The following is a 19065-nucleotide window of genomic DNA, read 5'->3' as shown; positions in this document are numbered from 1 at the left end:
CGGTGGTGGCTCGGACTTGTCCCCTGGACTGCGGGGTAGGGACAGCAGCTGGAGACCCGGGACAGCAGCGTTGGCCACTCAGCCCGAGTCCTGACTCCGAAATAAAAAGTGGGGGAAGGTCGGCAAGGCGAGGGCAAAAGCCTGGGTGCCCAGGGCCCGGAGGGGGCGGCGGACAGCTGCTCCCCCTGGCCGCCGCCCGGCGCGTCCTCGTCCTCGTCCTCGTCCTCCTCCCCGGGCCGAGCCGCCGCCACTGCACCAGGATGGAGAGACCTCGGGGCGGGAGGAGATGACGCAAAATTTCCAGCGCTCCCCCCAAAAAAAAGTGTGCCTCCAGGACGAAGATGGCGGCAACTTAGCCCGGGGACTGAAGATGACTGTGGCCTCCGGAGGCCCAGCGCAGGCGACTCGGCCCCCGGCGGCGCCCGCGGGCAGACCTGCAGCGGCCGCGGCGACAGTCGGAGCGCGGGGTGTGGGGGGTGGGGGGGGAGGGACAGCTCCGCCGGCGGCCGCCCAGGCTCGGGGCGCGGGGAGAGCCAGCGCGAAGTAGGCGCGGGAGGCGGAGGAGAAGCCAGCGACGGAGAGGAAGGAGGAGGAAGAGGAGGAGGAGAAGAGGAGGAGGAGGAGAGGAGGAGGGGAGGCGCTCCGGTCGCCGTCAGTGGGCAGCGGAGACGCGGCATGCCCCTGGCAGGGGAGAGCGGGCTGTCCTCAGCTGGGCCATGGGGACCCGCGCGCTGACAATGCCGGGGTGACAGGAGCAGCGCCAGCCACCCCGCCACCTCCACCACCATCACCTCCCGCACTCAGCCTCCCCACCGGCCAGCACAGCACCAGCCTCCGCGTCTCTCTCTCAATCTCTCTCTCTCTCTCTCTCTCTCTCTCTCTCTCTCTCTCTCTCTCTCATTATTGTCTCCCACTCTCCAGGGGATGGGGTCGGCTGATGATTAGGTCGGAAGCAAGATCTCCCTCTAAAGTAATATTTATGTAGGGAGGAGAGAGAGAGAGAGAGAGAGAGAGAGAGAGAGAGAGAGAGAGAGAGAGAGAGAGAGAGAGAGAGAGAAGAAACGGGAGGAGGGGATACGGAAATTAAACCCTTTAAGTCAATGCATATTGTGGTGACACCGGCACAGGAGCCCTCACGGTGGAGTCGGCCAGGGCTGTGCGTTCCCAAAATATGACCAGGGGTGCTTGGATGTGTCGGCAGTATGACGACGGCTTAAAAATCTGGTTGGCAGCACCCCGGGAGAACGAGAAACCGTTCATCGATTCAGAGCGGGCTCAGAAATGGCGACTGTCTCTGGCTTCTCTCTTGTTTTTCACAGTCCTGCTCTCTGATCACTTGTGGTTCTGCGCCGAGGCCAAGCTGACCCGGACCCGGGACAAAGAGCATCACCAACAGCAGCAGCAGCAGCAGCAGCAGCAACAGCAGCAACAGCAGCAGCAGCAGCAGCAACAGCAGCAGCAGCAGCGACAGCAGCAGCGGCAGCGGCAGCAGCAGAGGCAGCGACAGCAGGAGCCCTCCTGGCCCGCGCTCCTGGCCAGCATGGGGGAGTCCTCGCCCGCCGCCCAGGCACACAGACTCCTCTCCGCCTCCTCGTCCCCCACCCTGCCCCCCTCCCCGGGAGGCGGCGGCGGCGGCGGCGGCGGCGGCGGCGGCAGCAAGGGCAACCGAGGCAAGAACAACCGGAGCAGGGCTCTTTTTCTAGGAAACTCTGCCAAGCCGGTGTGGCGCCTGGAGACTTGTTACCCTCAGGGCGCCTCCACCGGCCAGTGCTTCACCGTGGAGAGCGCGGACTCCGTGTGCGCCAGGAACTGGAGTCGGGGGGCGGCCGCGGGGGAGGAGCAGTCGTCCAGGGGCTCTCGGCCAACTCCCCTGTGGAACTTGTCGGATTTTTACCTTTCGTTTTGTAATTCCTACACACTTTGGGAGTTGTTTTCGGGGCTGTCCAGTCCCAGCACTTTGAACTGCAGTTTGGACGTGGTGCTCACGGAGGGCGGTGAGATGACCACGTGTAGACAGTGCATCGAAGCTTACCAGGACTACGACCACCACGCTCAGGAGAAGTACGAAGAGTTTGAAAGTGTGCTGCATAAGTACTTACAGTCGGATGAGTACTCGGTGAAATCGTGTCCTGAGGACTGCAAGGTAGGGGCCGTGGGTTCCTTTCCCCCTCTACTGTGGCTTTTCGTCGGTTTCATTTGTTTATCGGGCTGGGGTTGTTACAAGTTTAACCACGGTTTATCTGGCTGTATGAACTTAACTTCCTGCTGGAGTTAGGGACACCTGGTGGGTTGCCGGCAGCCTGATGCCTTCCTTTCAGCGTCCTTAGAATATCAGGGAAGTCCATACTTCAAGATAACAAAGCCAAGATTTTAGCTGTTTCTCTGAGTTACGTGCAGTTGGCTCAAAGTGTTAGCTGCTTGTTGGGAACATAGAGGACCAGTGCACACAGGTAGTTAGAAGGGCTGGAGACAGGCGTGGAGAAGGCTAGTGGACCTGCCTACACCATTTCTCCACTTCTAACGTACTGAAGTTGGTTGGCCACAGGAACAAGATAAAGTGTAGCTGTTGATGTAGGGAAAAAACAGCCAAAAGCACACATTTTATGGGTTTTATGGGGGTAGCTCTTGTTCCTCAGAAAGTCTGGAGGCCTGCTCTCCTTGATCCTCCTGTTTTCTCCTAGACATCTGTGTAGTTATTGACTTGAGTGGAAGGCTGTAATTAGCTATCTACCAACTGATTCTCAATGTTAGGCTGGTAATCACACACCTTACGTAATTGCTTTGTTTTTTGTTTTGCTTTTGCATACTCTAAAGAAATAGTCAATGACAAATCTTTCGTTCTATGAGTTGAAATTTTGGGAAATCATTAGTAACTTGTTTTATAGTCAGTAAGGACTGTGACCTTGCTGATTAGCAAAGGGGAAGTCTAGGCGAGTTCCTTGGAAATTGAAGTATGCGATCCAGGGCTGCTGGAGGTGCTGCTGTCCGTGGTTCTGAAATGGGGCTTGCCCAAGGAGGCCTAACTATTGAAGGCGCTGCAGTGACCTTTAGCTGGGAAGACACGAGGATAGGATGTCAGAGATGTGGATGTTAGCTTTTCAAAGTAATTTCCGGAAGAGCACCAGAAAGTTGTATTGCATTTCAAAAGAAATAAGACACCATAACTTTTCTTTCATTTCCTACTTCCTCAACCCCATGCGCTCAGAGGGCCCCCCCCCCCCCCCCCCCCCCCCCCCCCCCCCCCCCCCCCCCCCCCCCCCCCCCCCCCCCCCCCCCCCCCCCCCCCCCCCCCCCCCCCCCCCCCCCCCCCCCCCCCCCCCCCCCCCCCCCCCCCCCCCCCCCCCCCCCCCCCCCCCCCCCCCCCCCCCCCCCCCCCCCCCCCCCCCCCCCCCCCCCCCCCCCCCCCCCCCCCCCCCCCCCCCCCCCCCCCCCCCCCCCCCCCCCCCCCCCCCCCCCCCCCCCCCCCCCCCCCCCCCCCCCCCCCCCCCCCCCCCCCCCCCCCCCCCCCCCCCCCCCCCCCCCCCCCCCCCCCCCCCCCCCCCCCCCCCCCCCCCCCCCCCCCCCCCCCCCCCCCCCCCCCCCCCCCCCCCCCCCCCCCCCCCCCCCCCCCCCCCCCCCCCCCCCCCCCCCCCCCCCCCCCCCCCCCCCCCCCCCCCCCCCCCCCCCCCCCCCCCCCCCCCCCCCCCCCCCCCCCCCCCCCCCCCCCCCCCCCCCCCCCCCCCCCCCCCCCCCCCCCCCCCCCCCCCCCCCCCCCCCCCCCCCCCCCCCCCCCCCCCCCCCCCCCCCCCCCCCCCCCCCCCCCCCCCCCCCCCCCCCCCCCCCCCCCCCCCCCCCCCCCCCCCCCCCCCCCCCCCCCCCCCCCCCCCCCCCCCCCCCCCCCCCCCCCCCCCCCCCCCCCCCCCCCCCCCCCCCCCCCCCCCCCCCCCCCCCCCCCCCCCCCCCCCCCCCCCCCCCCCCCCCCCCCCCCCCCCCCCCCCCCCCCCCCCCCCCCCCCCCCCCCCCCCCCCCCCCCCCCCCCCCCCCCCCCCCCCCCCCCCCCCCCCCCCCCCCCCCCCCCCCCCCCCCCCCCCCCCCCCCCCCCCCCCCCCCCCCCCCCCCCCCCCCCCCCCCCCCCCCCCCCCCCCCCCCCCCCCCCCCCCCCCCCCCCCCCCCCCCCCCCCCCCCCCCCCCCCCCCCCCCCCCCCCCCCCCCCCCCCCCCCCCCCCCCCCCCCCCCCCCCCCCCCCCCCCCCCCCCCCCCCCCCCCCCCCCCCCCCCCCCCCCCCCCCCCCCCCCCCCCCCCCCCCCCCCCCCCCCCCCCCCCCCCCCCCCCCCCCCCCCCCCCCCCCCCCCCCCCCCCCCCCCCCCCCCCCCCCCCCCCCCCCCCCCCCCCCCCCCCCCCCCCCCCCCCCCCCCCCCCCCCCCCCCCCCCCCCCCCCCCCCCCCCCCCCCCCCCCCCCCCCCCCCCCCCCCCCCCCCCCCCCCCCCCCCCCCCCCCCCCCCCCCCCCCCCCCCCCCCCCCCCCCCCCCCCCCCCCCCCCCCCCCCCCCCCCCCCCCCCCCCCCCCCCCCCCCCCCCCCCCCCCCCCCCCCCCCCTCCTATCCTTGCTTTCTATGGAGGAGGGGTCCAGGGTTGTACAGATCAAATCCTTTGAGCCAGACATCTTATTTTAAGTCAGCTCAAGAGCCACACCTTACAGCTTAGCTAAACTAAAGCTGACCTGGCTTATGATTTTTCTTTCTTTTCTTTTTCTTTTTCTTTTTTTTTAAGATCCGAAGCTTGGCCTGGAATTCAAAGTTGCATTAACCAGTGGATAAGCCAATATTTTAGTTCTCTATGTATGTTTTAAATATGCCTATAATTTACTCCTAGGAAGTAAAATGAGCTTTAGTGGTAGAAACTAACAGTGAATGACTAATGCATATACTGCATTGCTATTTATCCTGATGGGATTGTCGCATAACACATAAAGATAAGGAAATGACTGACAATTCTATTACTAGTAAGAGTGTGGTATAGATTCCAATGACTGACAGTTAAGGGCAATGGCAAAAATTTGAGTTTGCACACTGCTGTGACTGTCAACCCCCATCAACATGTCTTGTAATTTTAATTTCCTTAGCTCAGTATTTAAGAGAGAGTCTGTGCTGTCAATGGTCCGCAGTCATCCTCTCCCTTAGTGGAAGCATCCACATACATGGAGTGTTTCTTTTCTCTTCATCCGAATTAATTCTCAACATGGAGTTTGTATCTATAATGGGAAGAACTACTGTAAATATTTTATGGTGTCCTGAGGCACTCTAAGATTATATTTATGTTATATTTATATTTGTGGATAAAGTACAAATTGTTAGCACTATAAAAATCTTAACTCTTTTAAATTTCTCTTCACATTGAAAAGTAAACATAGATGTTTGTGTTTCTCAGTGCAACAGAATTTATTACTGGAGATGCCTTGATGTCTTGCATTCATTTCCTGGTGGCAGAGAGGTGGCAAATTACTAATTTCATGAAAGATGGTTTCAGAAATATATGAATTTAAATTTAGATTGCTAGTGCTCTTGGTTTAAGGTTTAAGGTTTAAATGAACCTACTTGTTATACATAGAAAATGATACATGCATATTTCTGTAGTTTAATGAATAATCTCTCTATGTCTTCATATAAAATATAAGAGACGATTTACAGTATTGGTTGATTTTGAAGGTTGTAACTGACTTTATGAAAACATTTGCTTATTTCACCGTAACTGCAATTAAAAAATGACCACTGTCAGGAGCTTGCTTCAGATTCATGCTAAAATCTCCACACTCCCTATTTTGGGGCAGTTATGAAGCCAAGGATAGGCTAAAAGGATAGGCTATCTAAAAACGTAAGCTAAAAGTAAACACATTGTGTCTCCATAATTGCCAACAGACTCTTAAAATACGAATTTAGTGGTTTATAAATGTACTTACTGTAGATGAGATCTATAGCATCCCGTTAGAACTCTAAATTAGCCGTATTCATATTTTAGGAGGAACACGTGAACTTTTTAGCTGATTTGCTGCAGTGACAAGTAACTTTTAACACGTAACTTCTTTAAGTAACAGTTAATATGTATCATTGAATTCAGTTTCATATTCTCCCATGAGAAATCCATTCTATAAAATAAAGATGTACTGAATTAAAATTTCGTGTAATAATTCTTAAAAGCTTTTTTTTTTGACCAGTTATATATTTGAAAAACTCTTAATCTAATCTAATGTAATTGTATGACTTGAAAGTGAGCATTACAGTATACAACCAGTAACTCCATCAGTGTGAGGGATGGGGCAGGAGGATTATACATTCCAGGCCCACACGGGCTGTGAATTAGCTCATGGCTTGTTTTGTTTTATTTTGTTTGTTTGTTTTTTAAAAATCATCTTGAATTCATAATAAGTAGAGATCAAATACAGCCAATTTACATTTTAAGACCTTCGTTTTGTAACATATTAAAAAATAATCTGTACTCTGGTGTACTTTTTAACATTGTGATAATAGCTGGATTAACTTCTTTTAAAAAAGCAAATATTTGTATTTATGAAGAAATGTAAACATATATAAATATGTAACTTATACTTTGCCATTTAAGGTCCTTTTATTATATAAATCAGATAGCAGAAGTTGTGGGTAGTTTTCCTTGTAGTTCATGGAGGTATTCAAAACAGTGCCTTCAGCGTATAATAAGAATCTGCCAAATGTGTCAAAATCTTCAAGTTACAGAAAATATCAAAAATTAAATTTTCTAAGCTCCAATTTACAAATATATGTCATTTTCATGGCTTTTAGAAGATTTTCCTCTTCTTATCACACTTTTTGTTTTATTAAGTCCTGAGCATTCTAGAAAATATATTCTACGTAAATGAGGCTTGAGGGTACTTACATTTTGGTGTTACATATAAGCTTTGTTGCCACTGACAACATCATTTACTTAATGCTTTCAGATACTTGATGAAATAACACATATTTGAGACTAGATTCTAACACAGGTCATGGCCAAGTCTAAAGCTCAGTTGTAGCTGTATAAATTCCAGTCTTCATGCCACCAAGAATGCATACACTCTTATTGTTTTATTTTTACAATCTCATATTTAAGCAAGTTAACTGCTTGCATTTATCAGACACAGACTACACAGTACCTCATGAATATCAAGGACTTGAAGCTTCCCTAATACTTTAGATTTTCTTTTTCTGTCTGAATTGCTCACGGTCCCACCTGGTTGGAGGTCATAGAGTTTGAGTTATGTGACTTGGACTTTGCATACAAATGAGCAAACAAAACAATTCTTGAGACGGCTGAACTTGGTTGTTAACTTGACATACCTGAGAAGATCGACCCTCAACTTAAGAATTTCCTCCATCAGACTGGCCTGTAGGCATGTCTGTGGGGCATTTTCTTGATTGGTTATTGAATGGAGGATGGCCCAACCCACAGTTGAAAGTGCCATCCCAAAGCTGGTGTGCTGGGGCTGTGCAAGAAAGAGGGATGACTTGGGAGTCTGGATGCTGGCTAGTCAGCAGTGTTTCCCTGTGGTCTCTGCTTCAGTTCCTGCTTCCTGGTTCCTTCCTTGAGTTCCTGCTCTGATTTTCTTGATGACGGTCTGAGACAGAGTGATGTAAACCAAATAAGCCCTTTCTTCCTTCAAGTCGGATGTGGTCAGTGTTTTATCACAGCAAAAGAAATGCAAACCAGGATGGTCCTTAGTCTTTGTTATTTTGGTATTGTGTTCTGTAAGTTCATGGAGAAATAGTTTAAAAAATATTTTTAAATTTTAGTTTATGTGTATATGTATGTGCCTGAGTATACGTCTGTGCACCATGTGCATGCAAGATTCCGCACAGGTCAGAGGAGGCATCGGTTGCCCTGGAATTGGAGTTAGAGACTGTTGTGAGGCACCATGTGGATGCTGGAAATTCAATGAAGGTCCTCTGCAAGAGCAGAAAGTGTTCTTAACAACTGACCCATCTGTCCAGTGCCAGGAAACAGCTTTTGTAAAGAAACTGCAGCTCCTGAAAACTGCTTCCATCCCAAGTTTGAGCCTTTAGCACTCCTTTGCTGTTTGTAGTGACCGCACACATGTCGCTGTCTAGAGGGTGGAGAACACGTCTAAGAATAGAGCTTCATCTACATTCTGCTTCTTTATTATTCTCAGTCATGTTTGCAATTGAATGGTTTTTCTACAGAATCAGGTAGTCTGGTCATGCAGATGAATAGGGCTACTTTAAACTCAAAGATACCATCATAATCATTTTATGACTCAGATTTATGGTTTTTAGAAATATGTTTGCACTCTGCAATTGCTGATTTATCATTGGCATTTCCCTCATTATAGAAAAACACTTCACGATGTGCATTAATGTGAAATGTCTGCAGTATTCCAGACCAAGAGGTGTGCTTTTACTCCAGACTTGTAACTGGGTCAGATTAGCAGCTATATAGGACATAACCTAGATGTTGATGTATGTTGGTTTTAATCACTTTTGTTGGATGAGGTCAGTGTCTGCTTATGCAAGGCGAATTAAAGTGCAGAGGAATAGAAAAACCGAGCAGGGATCTGAACTTCAATCATAATCTACTGTGATTGTTTTTCTTGCTAAACCTACTGTCCAATTACAAAGTATAAATATCTGTTTCAAGGAACAGAATATTTGGGCTAGGATTATATGAGCTGTTGCTTTAACTTCATTTCTCATAAAAAAAAAAAACATGTCAATCTTATAATGACTAAGCCCCAACCACCTTGTTGTTCCTGTAGGTTTAGGTCACAAAGTTATTTATTTAATAGCACTGGACATAGATTGTAGATTGGTGCTTGTGGGACCATGTTGGAGGATCCTGGCCATCCTTAGAAACTTGTGTCTAGAGATTCTAATGTCATTTATCTGGTGTCATGTGCCTAGGCTTGTTCAAAGTGATTATAAGGCTCAGCCAAGTTCTTTTGGTTCTTGAATCTCCATTGTGCCTAATAGTTTAGTGAAAGTTGAACCAGCCACATACTTGGTGGAAATGTAACATATACACAGAGGATGGGGGGTGAAAATCTAGTGAGACAGTTGAGAGAGAAATATCAGTTTCCTGATGCAGGGGAGGCTTGGAGCTAAGGAGATGCCTGGGTGTGGAAAGGTGGGCCTGAGGACTGGCTTCATGCTGTGCCAAGTCTTTCCATCCATGTTCACAGAATGGGCCCAGCACAGGAGCGCAGAGACCGAGTGACAATATTTGAGATGTCCCAACTTCATTGTTTCTGCTTTTAATTTGATCATATTCAAATGTACAAAATTCAGACTTTACTGAAAGTATATGGCTGGTTTTCATATTCTCAAGCCAGAGGAATTGCTTACTTTTGACTCTTTGTTATAATGTTAATAAGCTATGCTTACTTCTTTTTTTATAGTAGTACAATAATTACTTGACATTTGTATACAGTCTTTTATAAGATACACACTGCTAATGAGCATAGATTGATTCCCAGCTTAGTTTAGGAAATATTTTTTAACAGAAACTGTTCCCTCTGGAAGTGGTTAGAAATAACCATCATTTCAATCATATATTTAATATACTTTTGTTGATGAATTTAATTTTCTCTGATGTTTAATTTCAAAATAAGTTTAGCATATGTCCTTTTTTAGTAATCAGTGAATATAAGCTATATATTATGTTTAATTTCAAAATAAGGTAAGTTTAGCATATGTCCTTTTTTAGTAATCAGTAAATATAAGCTATATATTATACTAGATGCATGGAAGCATTTCGTTTTTAAGTGATAATGGCTTATTCCCGGGCTTCCTATAGTCTGCTTCTACATCTAGTTATTTATAAGCAAAATTCTACGTTAGGGATCCCAGGTGGTAAAAGTCCTATACCTTGATATTCCTTTCACATTTGAGGGTAGCTTTGATCTTGTTAGTGATGTGTCCATCCTTGTGTGGGATGAGTGAATGCAGTCATCATTTCTAGATCCTTTCAGGAAACCTTTGTATGTTGGCTGCTCCATCCTATTCCAGAGAAGCAATGATTCCCTTAGCACTGAAAAGCTGATGACTTTTAGCCTCTTTCCCCTGCTTCCTCTCTTCCTTGTGGGTGTGTTTTCTTGTTGTCCTTGCCTGCCACTTGGAATTCAGCTGCATGCTCCACAGGAAATGGTCTCGTGGGGAATCCAAAGTTCAGGATCCTTTCTTCTCTGCAACTCCCTTTAAACATGATTGGCCCCTTTCTTACTGAACTGCCAATGACTTTGCTAGTTTCAAATGCAAATTGGACTAGGTGGTGACATGGTGTTCACTCTCACAGACTACATTGCTAATGACCCAGACACTTACGTGTTAGGAGCAGCCAACAGAGCTTAGACATTGTTAGAGATCAGAAATGATTTTATTTCATTCAATTTTCATGTCTGTCTTGTGAGGTAAGCCTGTGATTGGTTGGCTTTATTAGTATTGGCTTTTGGTGAGGTAGAGCAGCATATGTCAAAAATCATTTACCTCCACCTAAAACATAGAAGAAAAATAAGAGAAGGAAGAGGAGAGATGGTGCTCCACTTTCCCTTCAAGGGCATGCTCCCAAGGCCCAGGAAACCTTCCCTAGAGTTCATCTCTTGAAGTTTTCATCATTTCCCAACCAGGCAAAGCCTGAAACCAAGCATTTAGAGCACAGGTCTTGGGGAAACATGCCAAATCCAAACTTGAGAAAGAGAAAAATAGTTTTGAGAGAAATATGAAATCAGTCAAGAGTGCCACACATTGTGGGAAGGACATTTAGGTCAGGGAGGGGCTGGTGAGATAGCCCGGTGGATAAAGGCGCTCACTGCCAAGAATGAGCGCCTCCGTGCAGCGCCTGGACCCTATGTCACAGAGGAAGAGTATCAGCTCCACACGTTGTCCTCTGATTTCCATGTTCTGTGCTGTGGGTGATACACACGCACGGGCACACATTCCTACATGTAAATAAATGTAAAAATATTTTTTTAAATTAGGTCAATGAATTTGGCAATTGTGTCTTGATGACCTTACACTTCTGGATTTAGTGAATGACAAGAAGAGATGCCAAGGGGTGGTGGCTGAAGGTGTAAGCTGCCCGTGAATGAAGACAAATCCAGCCACTTTCATTAAGTTTGTCAGAGAAAAGAGAGAATAAATGGATGTCAGCTTCCTCAAAGAAACAACTTACAATGAAATGAACTTGATACTTGTAGCTATTGATCTAAAGATCCAGACGAGGGTGGGGAGTTGAAATGACTCTATTCATCAAAGTGGATGATTTTATGTCTCTATCATTGCTAAAGCTTTTGGGGAGGGAGGATCATGGGCTCTTTAACATCCAGACTCCTTCTTCTCACCACTTATGGTTTTAAAAGGAACAATAATTTACTTACAGTAGTCCGGAAAATGAATATAACCTTCAATTAGAATAAACTTCGAATAGAAATCTCATTTCAAAATGATATAAAATATTGAATGATTTTTAGTATGAGATCAACCATTATATAGCATATGTTGCTAAAGTTACTATCTTTAGGAATGTGTTGCCAACTAAATTATATATGGTCCTCTTACTAGACATGCTGAACAGAAAATTCCCCAAAATAAAAACTAGGTTTGAATTTAATAGGGAAGTATAGTGAAATGATTAGACAACTGAGCATAGTCTGACTCAGTTTTCCACTTTCACCATTTTCTACTTATATGATACTGCCCACGTAACCAACATCAGGAGTTCTAGCCTGCTTCTTTCATAGAGCATGTGTCTTAGGGTTTTTGTTGCTGTGAAGAGATATCATGACCACAGTAACTCTTATAAAAGGAAAACATTTAATTGGGATGTCTTGTTTACAGTTTAAGAGGTTCAGTCCTTTATCATCATGATGGGGAGTGTGCTGGCATGCAGGCAGAAATCATGCTGGAACTGAGAGTTCTATCATCTTTTAGGCAACAGGAAATTGACTGAGACACTGTGTGGTATCCTGAGCACTGGAAACCTTAAAGTCCGCCCCCAACAAGGCCATACCCACTTCAACAAAGCCACACCTCTTACTAGCATCACTCCCTATGAGCTTATAGGGGCCAACTACATTCAAACCACCACAGCATGTCTCTTTTTTATATGAGCTTATTTAACCAAGATATAGTGATACCCCGTAAGTGGTAACAGTTCATTAAAAGCCATGGCAAACACCATGAAAACTAATGTCGTCCTCACCTGAGGTCTTATGAGTTTTCTGGTGACTCATTTACAGGTTTCATAAGTAGACATTTCATTGCACTTAATGGAATCCTGATCTGTTGTACAGGCCTACGTTCTACTTCCTGAGAAAGGTGACTGAATTATTCAGTAACTCTTGAGTAAAATGTTAAACAAAAGCTCAGCTAGAATAAAAGTGTTGCACTCGAGATTTTGGCCTTTTCCCTGTTATTTCAGGTTATAAATGAACACAAACTCGATTTCAATCTAAATAAATCCTGCAGCTGACCTAAGCAAGGACGGTAGCTATCCAGGGAGAGTCGGTGAGGAAGATCCAGGTGTTATCCTCAACCTCCTCAGCTCAAGGGTAGGAATAGTGTTGAGGAAAGTTTTGGGTGATGTATCTTGCTAGAAATCGAAAGGTCAGGAGCATCTGGATTCATTTTTAGAGTTGGTATCCTGAGCTTCAACCTCCTATATCTGCACAGTATTTGTTAAATTCTGTGTTCTTCACTGTACCACACACAGGTACTCGGTTTGTAGTAATTAGTATTCTTTGGACTGGGGGAGTAGAAAGGAAGTCCTGTAGTAGATGGCCTTGGCTTTGAACCAGACTCATTGAACATGGCAGATGCAGCATGTGCCAGAATACAGAGGACAAAGTAGGGTCAAAGGAAGACTCTGTCCTTTGCTCCATGGGTGGGACAGTGCCTTCCCTGAGAAAACAAAGACCAAAAAGATACCACAACAGGTGATAGGCACCACCTAGTAGAGTCTTGCTATCTGTGCTTCCACTGGCTCCAAGGACATGGAAGAGCCTCTCTGCGTGTTTCTGCACCACAGTCTACAGAAAGAGGATAGGTCTATGGAAGGATCCAGTGCAGAGGGATATTTGGGGGGAGATCAGGAGCACTTTCCTACTGAAGATGTACAAATGGGATGACATTTGGGTCCTGCCCACTGTGACCCTTGATAGCATCTTTGTCTCAGACTACATGGTTGCTAGATAATCTCAAGTATTCCTTCTGACACTTTCTTTCTTTATTGAGAAATTTTTTATTCATTTTACATACCAACCACAGATCCCCCTCTCATCCCTCCACCCCCCAGTCTCCCTCCCCCGGCAACCCACTCCCCATCCCCTCCTCCAAAAAGGTAAGGCCTCCCATGGGGAGTCAGCAAAACCTGGTACATTCTGCTGAGGCAGGGCTAAGCCCCTCCCCCTGCATCAAGGCTGTGTAAGGTGTCCCACCATAGGTAATGGGCTCCAAAAAAACCAGCTCATGCACCAGGCATAGATCCTGATGCCACTGGCAGGGGCCCCTCAAACAGACTAAGCTACATAACTGTCCTTCTGACACTTTCAACACACAGTAAGGACACCAGAGTGCTAACTGTGCCGTGACAATGCCATTGACAGTCGCAGGCAAAGATAAAAGTCCTTCACAGGGATAAACGACCATTTTTCTTCATTTTTTAGCATTCTTGTTCCTAGTAATAGCACTTAGTTCTAAAAAGGGAGGTCACAGCAGTGTCAACAGAGCATTACCCTCTGTTTCCTGCTCATGTATTTATTTGGTCAGAATATTTTAAAGGCTAGTAAGCCAAGCATATATTCCCCCCCGGGAGAGGAAGGAACTGAGGCTAACTCATAAGTGAACACTCTGATGGACACATTCCTTCTTCCCTTGTGCTCATATTGATCACTATTATGTGCTCAAACATTTCTCTTGAGCATGTAGGACCCAGTGCCATGGTGGCGCCAGGATAGAAATGTTTAATTTGCCCCCTCTGGTTTCCTGCACTTATTTTGACATACTAATCCAACCCTATAGCTATATCTCTATGCAGTCAACAAGACTGAAACCACTTTTAGGGAATCGCCCTCTCTTATTGGTTTCTTACAGTCAGCCAGTCACATAAAGGCAACTCAAGGAAATATACCTATTTTATTTAATTTTTAACTTTTTGGAGAATGTCATACAAGAGTACTCACTTCCAAATTCTTCTGTGTTCTGTGTCCCCCAATTCCCTCTCAGATTGTTGACTTCTTTACTTATTCCTATTAAACACATACACACACACACACACACACACACACACACACACAGAGAGAGAGAGAGAGAGAGAGAGAGAGAGAGAGAGAGAGAGAGAGAGAGAGAGAGGGGCGGGCGGGAGGGAGGCCCTCCTGAATCCATTTAGTGTTATTCTCAAGCATATGTGTATTTAGGGCTGACCACGTATGGCTGGATAGCCTATGGAGAGGTTTATCCATGAATATTCTTCCTCCCACAGCAGCCATTAGCCCTTCATCTAGGGGTGGAGCCCTGTGTCATTCATACTGACATATCTATTTGTGTAGTATTTGGGCAACTCTATTGTTCACATGTCGTGGTTATACCTTCCTTGTCCTTTACAGAAGACCCTATCTTCCATGAGGCAATTTAAAACAGCACCATATGATTAAGAGTCAGATGGTAGTGGGTTGAAATTCTGGCTCTGTCATGAGTCATTCCCTAAAACAATCGACATCAGGGGTCAAGTTAGCTTTCATTGACAAATGGGGAACCCAGCATGGAGAGAAGTTAAGGGATGTGCAAGGACCTCACAGTTCAGCATGACAGACCAAGAATTTCAACCTACTAACACTTGGCTCTCAATCACATGGGACTTGTTTTAAATTATATTTATTGTCTGTTCTGGCACCAGCCTTGTGTTTATGATCATTTGGGTTTCAGTTTGTTTGTTTGTTTTGGAGGAGATGAAACAGATGGACGGGAGGATGGTAGCAGGAGTGGATGGGACAAAAAATCCTGTTGCACGTAAAAGTAATGAACTTGCCTCTTCACGTTTTATCAATGCTGCTGTCGCAACCAACTTGAGGTCAGAAATTAAAGTGTTCCTGAGCATCAGAAGGGCCTGGGCCGTTTGTCTGATGAGGGGATCACTGGGGAGAAGAGTACATGTTTAACTAAGAGCATTGACTAAGTCTTCTTCCTAGACAGTTACATTCCTCTCAGACTACTCCGAGAACAGTGGTGTTTCATACAGCTTGTACCCTCAGCACTGCTGAGCCCTGAGCAGGTAGCAAACGCAGAAGATGTTATCCCAGCCTCAGCAATCAGCTCTCATCCAAATCACTCTTGTGTTAGTCTAGTTGACATGTCTGGCAGAGATCTTGAACTTGGTTTCCAGAGAGGAATTTTTTTTAAGGCAATGAGGATAAGTTCCACCTTAAGAATCAGAGAAGCTGTTGGGAGTCATCTGGGGAAAAGAAATATTCTTTAAAAGGTCAGTCTGAATTTGAAACCGTGGAAGAGCAGGATTCTTTTGCCTGGAAAGAACGGTGGTTGCTCTAGGCCATGAGGTAAGAACTGGTCCGCACGCAAACCTCCTGAGGCACTGGCATCGTGCCCAAGAGCTCACAGAGTGGAACTGGGAGTGTGTCTTCTGCCCTGCCCCGTGGGCTGTCCAGAAGTGAGTGTTTGTATCTTGTCTGCCACTTATATTTTTGAGAATTTCATACACAAGCTCTGTATTTACATAGTTTCAACCCACCTTTTTACCCCAGCCCTCCTCTTCATATACTCTTTTTACTCTCTCCCAAATCCATGACTCTTTCTTTTTAAATTATTATTGTTACATATATAAATGCCTGTATATATATGTATATATGTGTGTGTGTATGAATATATGTAACCTACTGAATCCACTTAGTGCTGTTTGTATGTATGTATGATTAGTATTGACCATTTCAGATTGGATAGGGTTTCTATTGCTGTGACAAAACACCATGACCAAAAGGCAAGTAGGCAAGAAAGAGTTTATTCGGTTTATACTTCTACATTGCTGTTCACCATCAAAGGAAGTCAGGAAAGAACTCAAACAGGGCCAGAACTTGGAGGCAGGAGCTGATGCGGAGGCCATGGAGGGGTGCTGTTTCCTGGCTTGCTCCCCATGGCTTGCTCAGTCTGCTTTCTTATAGAACCCAGGGCCACCAGCCCACGGATAGAACTACCCACAATGGGCTGGGCCCTTCCCAATCAACGACTAATTAAGAAAATGCCCTATAGGCTTGCCTACAGCCTGATCTTATGGAGACATTTTCTCTCCCTACTCCCCACTACTCTTCTTTTTTATTGAAAATAGAGTCTTCTCTTATAAAATACACTGCAATCGCAACCTCTCATCCCTCCACTCATTCTAGCTCCCCCCACCTCCCTTCTCCTCTAATCCACTCCCCCTCCATTTCCTCTTTAGAAAAGAGCAGGTCTCTAAGAGACAACAGGCAAACAGGACAAAACAAGATACAATAAGGCATGGTGCAATTCAATAGGAGGAAAAGAGTCCCAAGAGCAGGCAAAAGAGTGAGAGACACACCTGCTCCCACTGTTAGTCTCATAAAAACACCAAGCTAACAGCCACAACATACATGCAGAGGACCTGGTGCAGGCTGGTGCAGGCTCTGTGCTTGCTGCTTCAGTCTCTGTGAGTCCACGTGAGCCGTGTTGAGTTGATTTGGTTCAATGGGCCATATTCTCCTGGTGCCCTCCATCCCCTGTGACTCCTACAGTCTTTCCTCCCCTTCTCCAGTGGGGTTCCCCAATTACTGAGGGGAGGGACCTGATAGAGACCTCTAATTTAGACTCTCTCCCTGTATAATGTTCGGCTGTGGTTCTATTCTCATCTGCTGCAGAGGGACGCTGCTGCTGCTGACTGGACAAGGCACCAATTGATGAGTATAGCAGAGTATCATTCAGAAACATTTCATTGATTTTTTTTTTGGCCTGTCATGTTTGGTTCTACCCTAGGTCTCTGGGCTATCCAGTCTCTGGTTCCTGACTATCTAGGCAGTGTAGGCATGGGTTCCCTCTCATGGTGTGGGCCTCAAGTTAAACCAAACATTGGCTGACCACTCCCATAAATTCTACGCCACCATTGCCCAGTAAATTTTGCAGGCAGTACAGAGTGTAGATGGGGGTGGGGGTGTGGCTTGGTTGATGTCTAGGTTACTCTATTTGTAGCCTGCAGCTCCCTTTTCTCTCACTGAAGAGACTAGAAATTAAGGGTGAGGGCTCCATGCAGGCACCAGCTTGACCTCTCTAATGAGCTGTGTGGATGTTGTCCTTGGCAATGGGGCCCTGCTGACAATTTTCAGAGAGCGACCTTCTGTCCTAGCACCAGCCTGGCTTGTTTAGGGATCTCCCCTGGACCTCCTAGATCAACAACTCAGTAAATGTAACCAAGTCCTACCACTGGCTTGCCTGGCTACAAAAGATGGCCAGTTGAGACTCCATATCCTCCATTACTAGAAGTCCTCACTAGGGTCGCCCTGATAGATTTCGGTGCTCTGGGTTTCCACACCACCTCCCAAATGCCTCTCAGTTTCAGCTGTCTCTCCCCACACTCTCTTCCCCATTCCCCCTCACTTGATCCCTCCTACTCCGGTGCCACAGAAGTCATTTCTGAGTTGAGGCGTCCTCCTCTCCTATGACGTTAGTTTGTGTCAAGCTGATGTATAACTACCCAACACATCTCCTAACAGCTATTGGTTGACTGTAGTTCTTCGTCCAGGGTAGGGGAACTTTGTGAAATTACCTCTGTCCACACTGGCATGTCAGTAGGGCATGTTATTGCCCATTATGTGTTGCCATTATGCATGTCTTATTTGGGCAACCATGTTGGTTGGTATTTGGTATGTACCACTTCCCCTTGATGTCTAGAAGACATTGTCTTGTTTCAGACATCTTGATCCTCTGGTTCTTACCCTCTTTCTTTCCTACTTTGATTTTTCTCTGAGCCTTACGTGTCGGGTTGCAGTGTAGATGTATCATGTGGGGATTACCCCCCCCCCACACACACATACCACTTACCATCATTTATTGTCTCTATTTTGATCAGTTATGAATCTCTTCATTTTTGAGGTTGCCAATTATTCAGTTATGCAGCCAAAGATGTGATTGTTCTCAATCTCAGGAACTGCATCCTTGAAGTGATGAGTATTTGACTACCTTTTGTTGACTAGCTTTAGGCATTTTTGTTGTCCATATGCCTAGGACTGGATTCCCACCACCTTTATCTTATCTTCCCTCCTTTAACTCTTCCTTCCCTGTTTTCATTTTTTGTTTTTGTGTCTGGGATTGAATCTTGTGCCTTGTGCATCCTAGAAAATTTCTGGACCCTTGAACTATATTGCTAGCCCTTGGATTTCTGAGATAGGGTTTCACTATGTAGCCCAGGCTGGCCACAAACCCAGGTTCTTTTTTCTTTGGGCCCCAGAGAACTCAAGACAAATGTGTACCCCTATGCTCAGCTCTACCTTTTTGAAGAAAGACAACATGAGTGAGTACCTGATCACTTCTGTGTGTCTTATTTATTCTTTGATAAATACGTTTTTCATTTCTAAATGACTTTGAAATTTGGAAAACTAAGAAATCTCATTGATCATTATGTTGTCTCACACTTCATGAAAATTAATTCTATTATATTGAAGATCGCACCAATTAAGAATGTAGCATTTTTTATAACTGTTGTCCTAAAATTTTAGGGACCATTTCTCAATTCTTGTTTTTAAAAGGAGCAATTGGAATCTTAAACACTTTTTAAAAGTGGAAATTTAAATGCAGGCTTTAACTTAAGAAACAGTTTTAGTGATATGGCCTTTTCCTAACTTTCATTTTTCCTGTATTCACAGAGGAAAAAAGAGAGCAGCAAGTGACTACAGCTGACACAGCAAGTGTGCAAACATGGAAACGGATGCTTTATTAATAGACTTGTTTTTTGTCTAGTACCTGCTAGAAATCTATGAATCACTCTAGGAAATGATGATGTACAGTATTTATTCATATACCTTAACTAGATGGATGCTTAATTTTCTCATAATATT

At 47.5% G+C, this 19065-nt stretch overlaps 1 protein-coding gene across 2 annotated transcripts in view; it reads left to right on the top strand.

The window, feature by feature from the left end:
• Nucleotides 1–1011: 1011 nt before the first annotated feature.
• Nalf1 (NALCN channel auxiliary factor 1) overlaps nt 1012–19065 on the top strand; it is a 535729-nt gene continuing 517675 nt past the window's right edge. The window contains exon 1 of one of the 2 annotated variants that reach the window (XM_052751630.1): nt 1012–2143. In XM_052751630.1, coding sequence (XP_052607590.1) covers nt 1172–2143 — 972 coding nt within the window. In that variant the 5' untranslated portion in view covers nt 1012–1171. The remainder of the gene's footprint in view (nt 2144–19065) is intronic. The other variant, XM_052751629.1, reaches the window with a different exon arrangement.

Source organism: Peromyscus californicus, unplaced genomic scaffold, assembly GCF_007827085.1.
Source record: "Peromyscus californicus insignis strain IS unplaced genomic scaffold, ASM782708v3 Scaffold_23__1_contigs__length_62951481, whole genome shotgun sequence".
Lineage (NCBI taxonomy): Eukaryota > Metazoa > Chordata > Mammalia > Rodentia > Cricetidae > Peromyscus > Peromyscus californicus.
The sequence above is the reverse complement of the archived record's forward strand: the minus strand, read 5'-3'. Positions and strand labels throughout refer to the sequence as shown.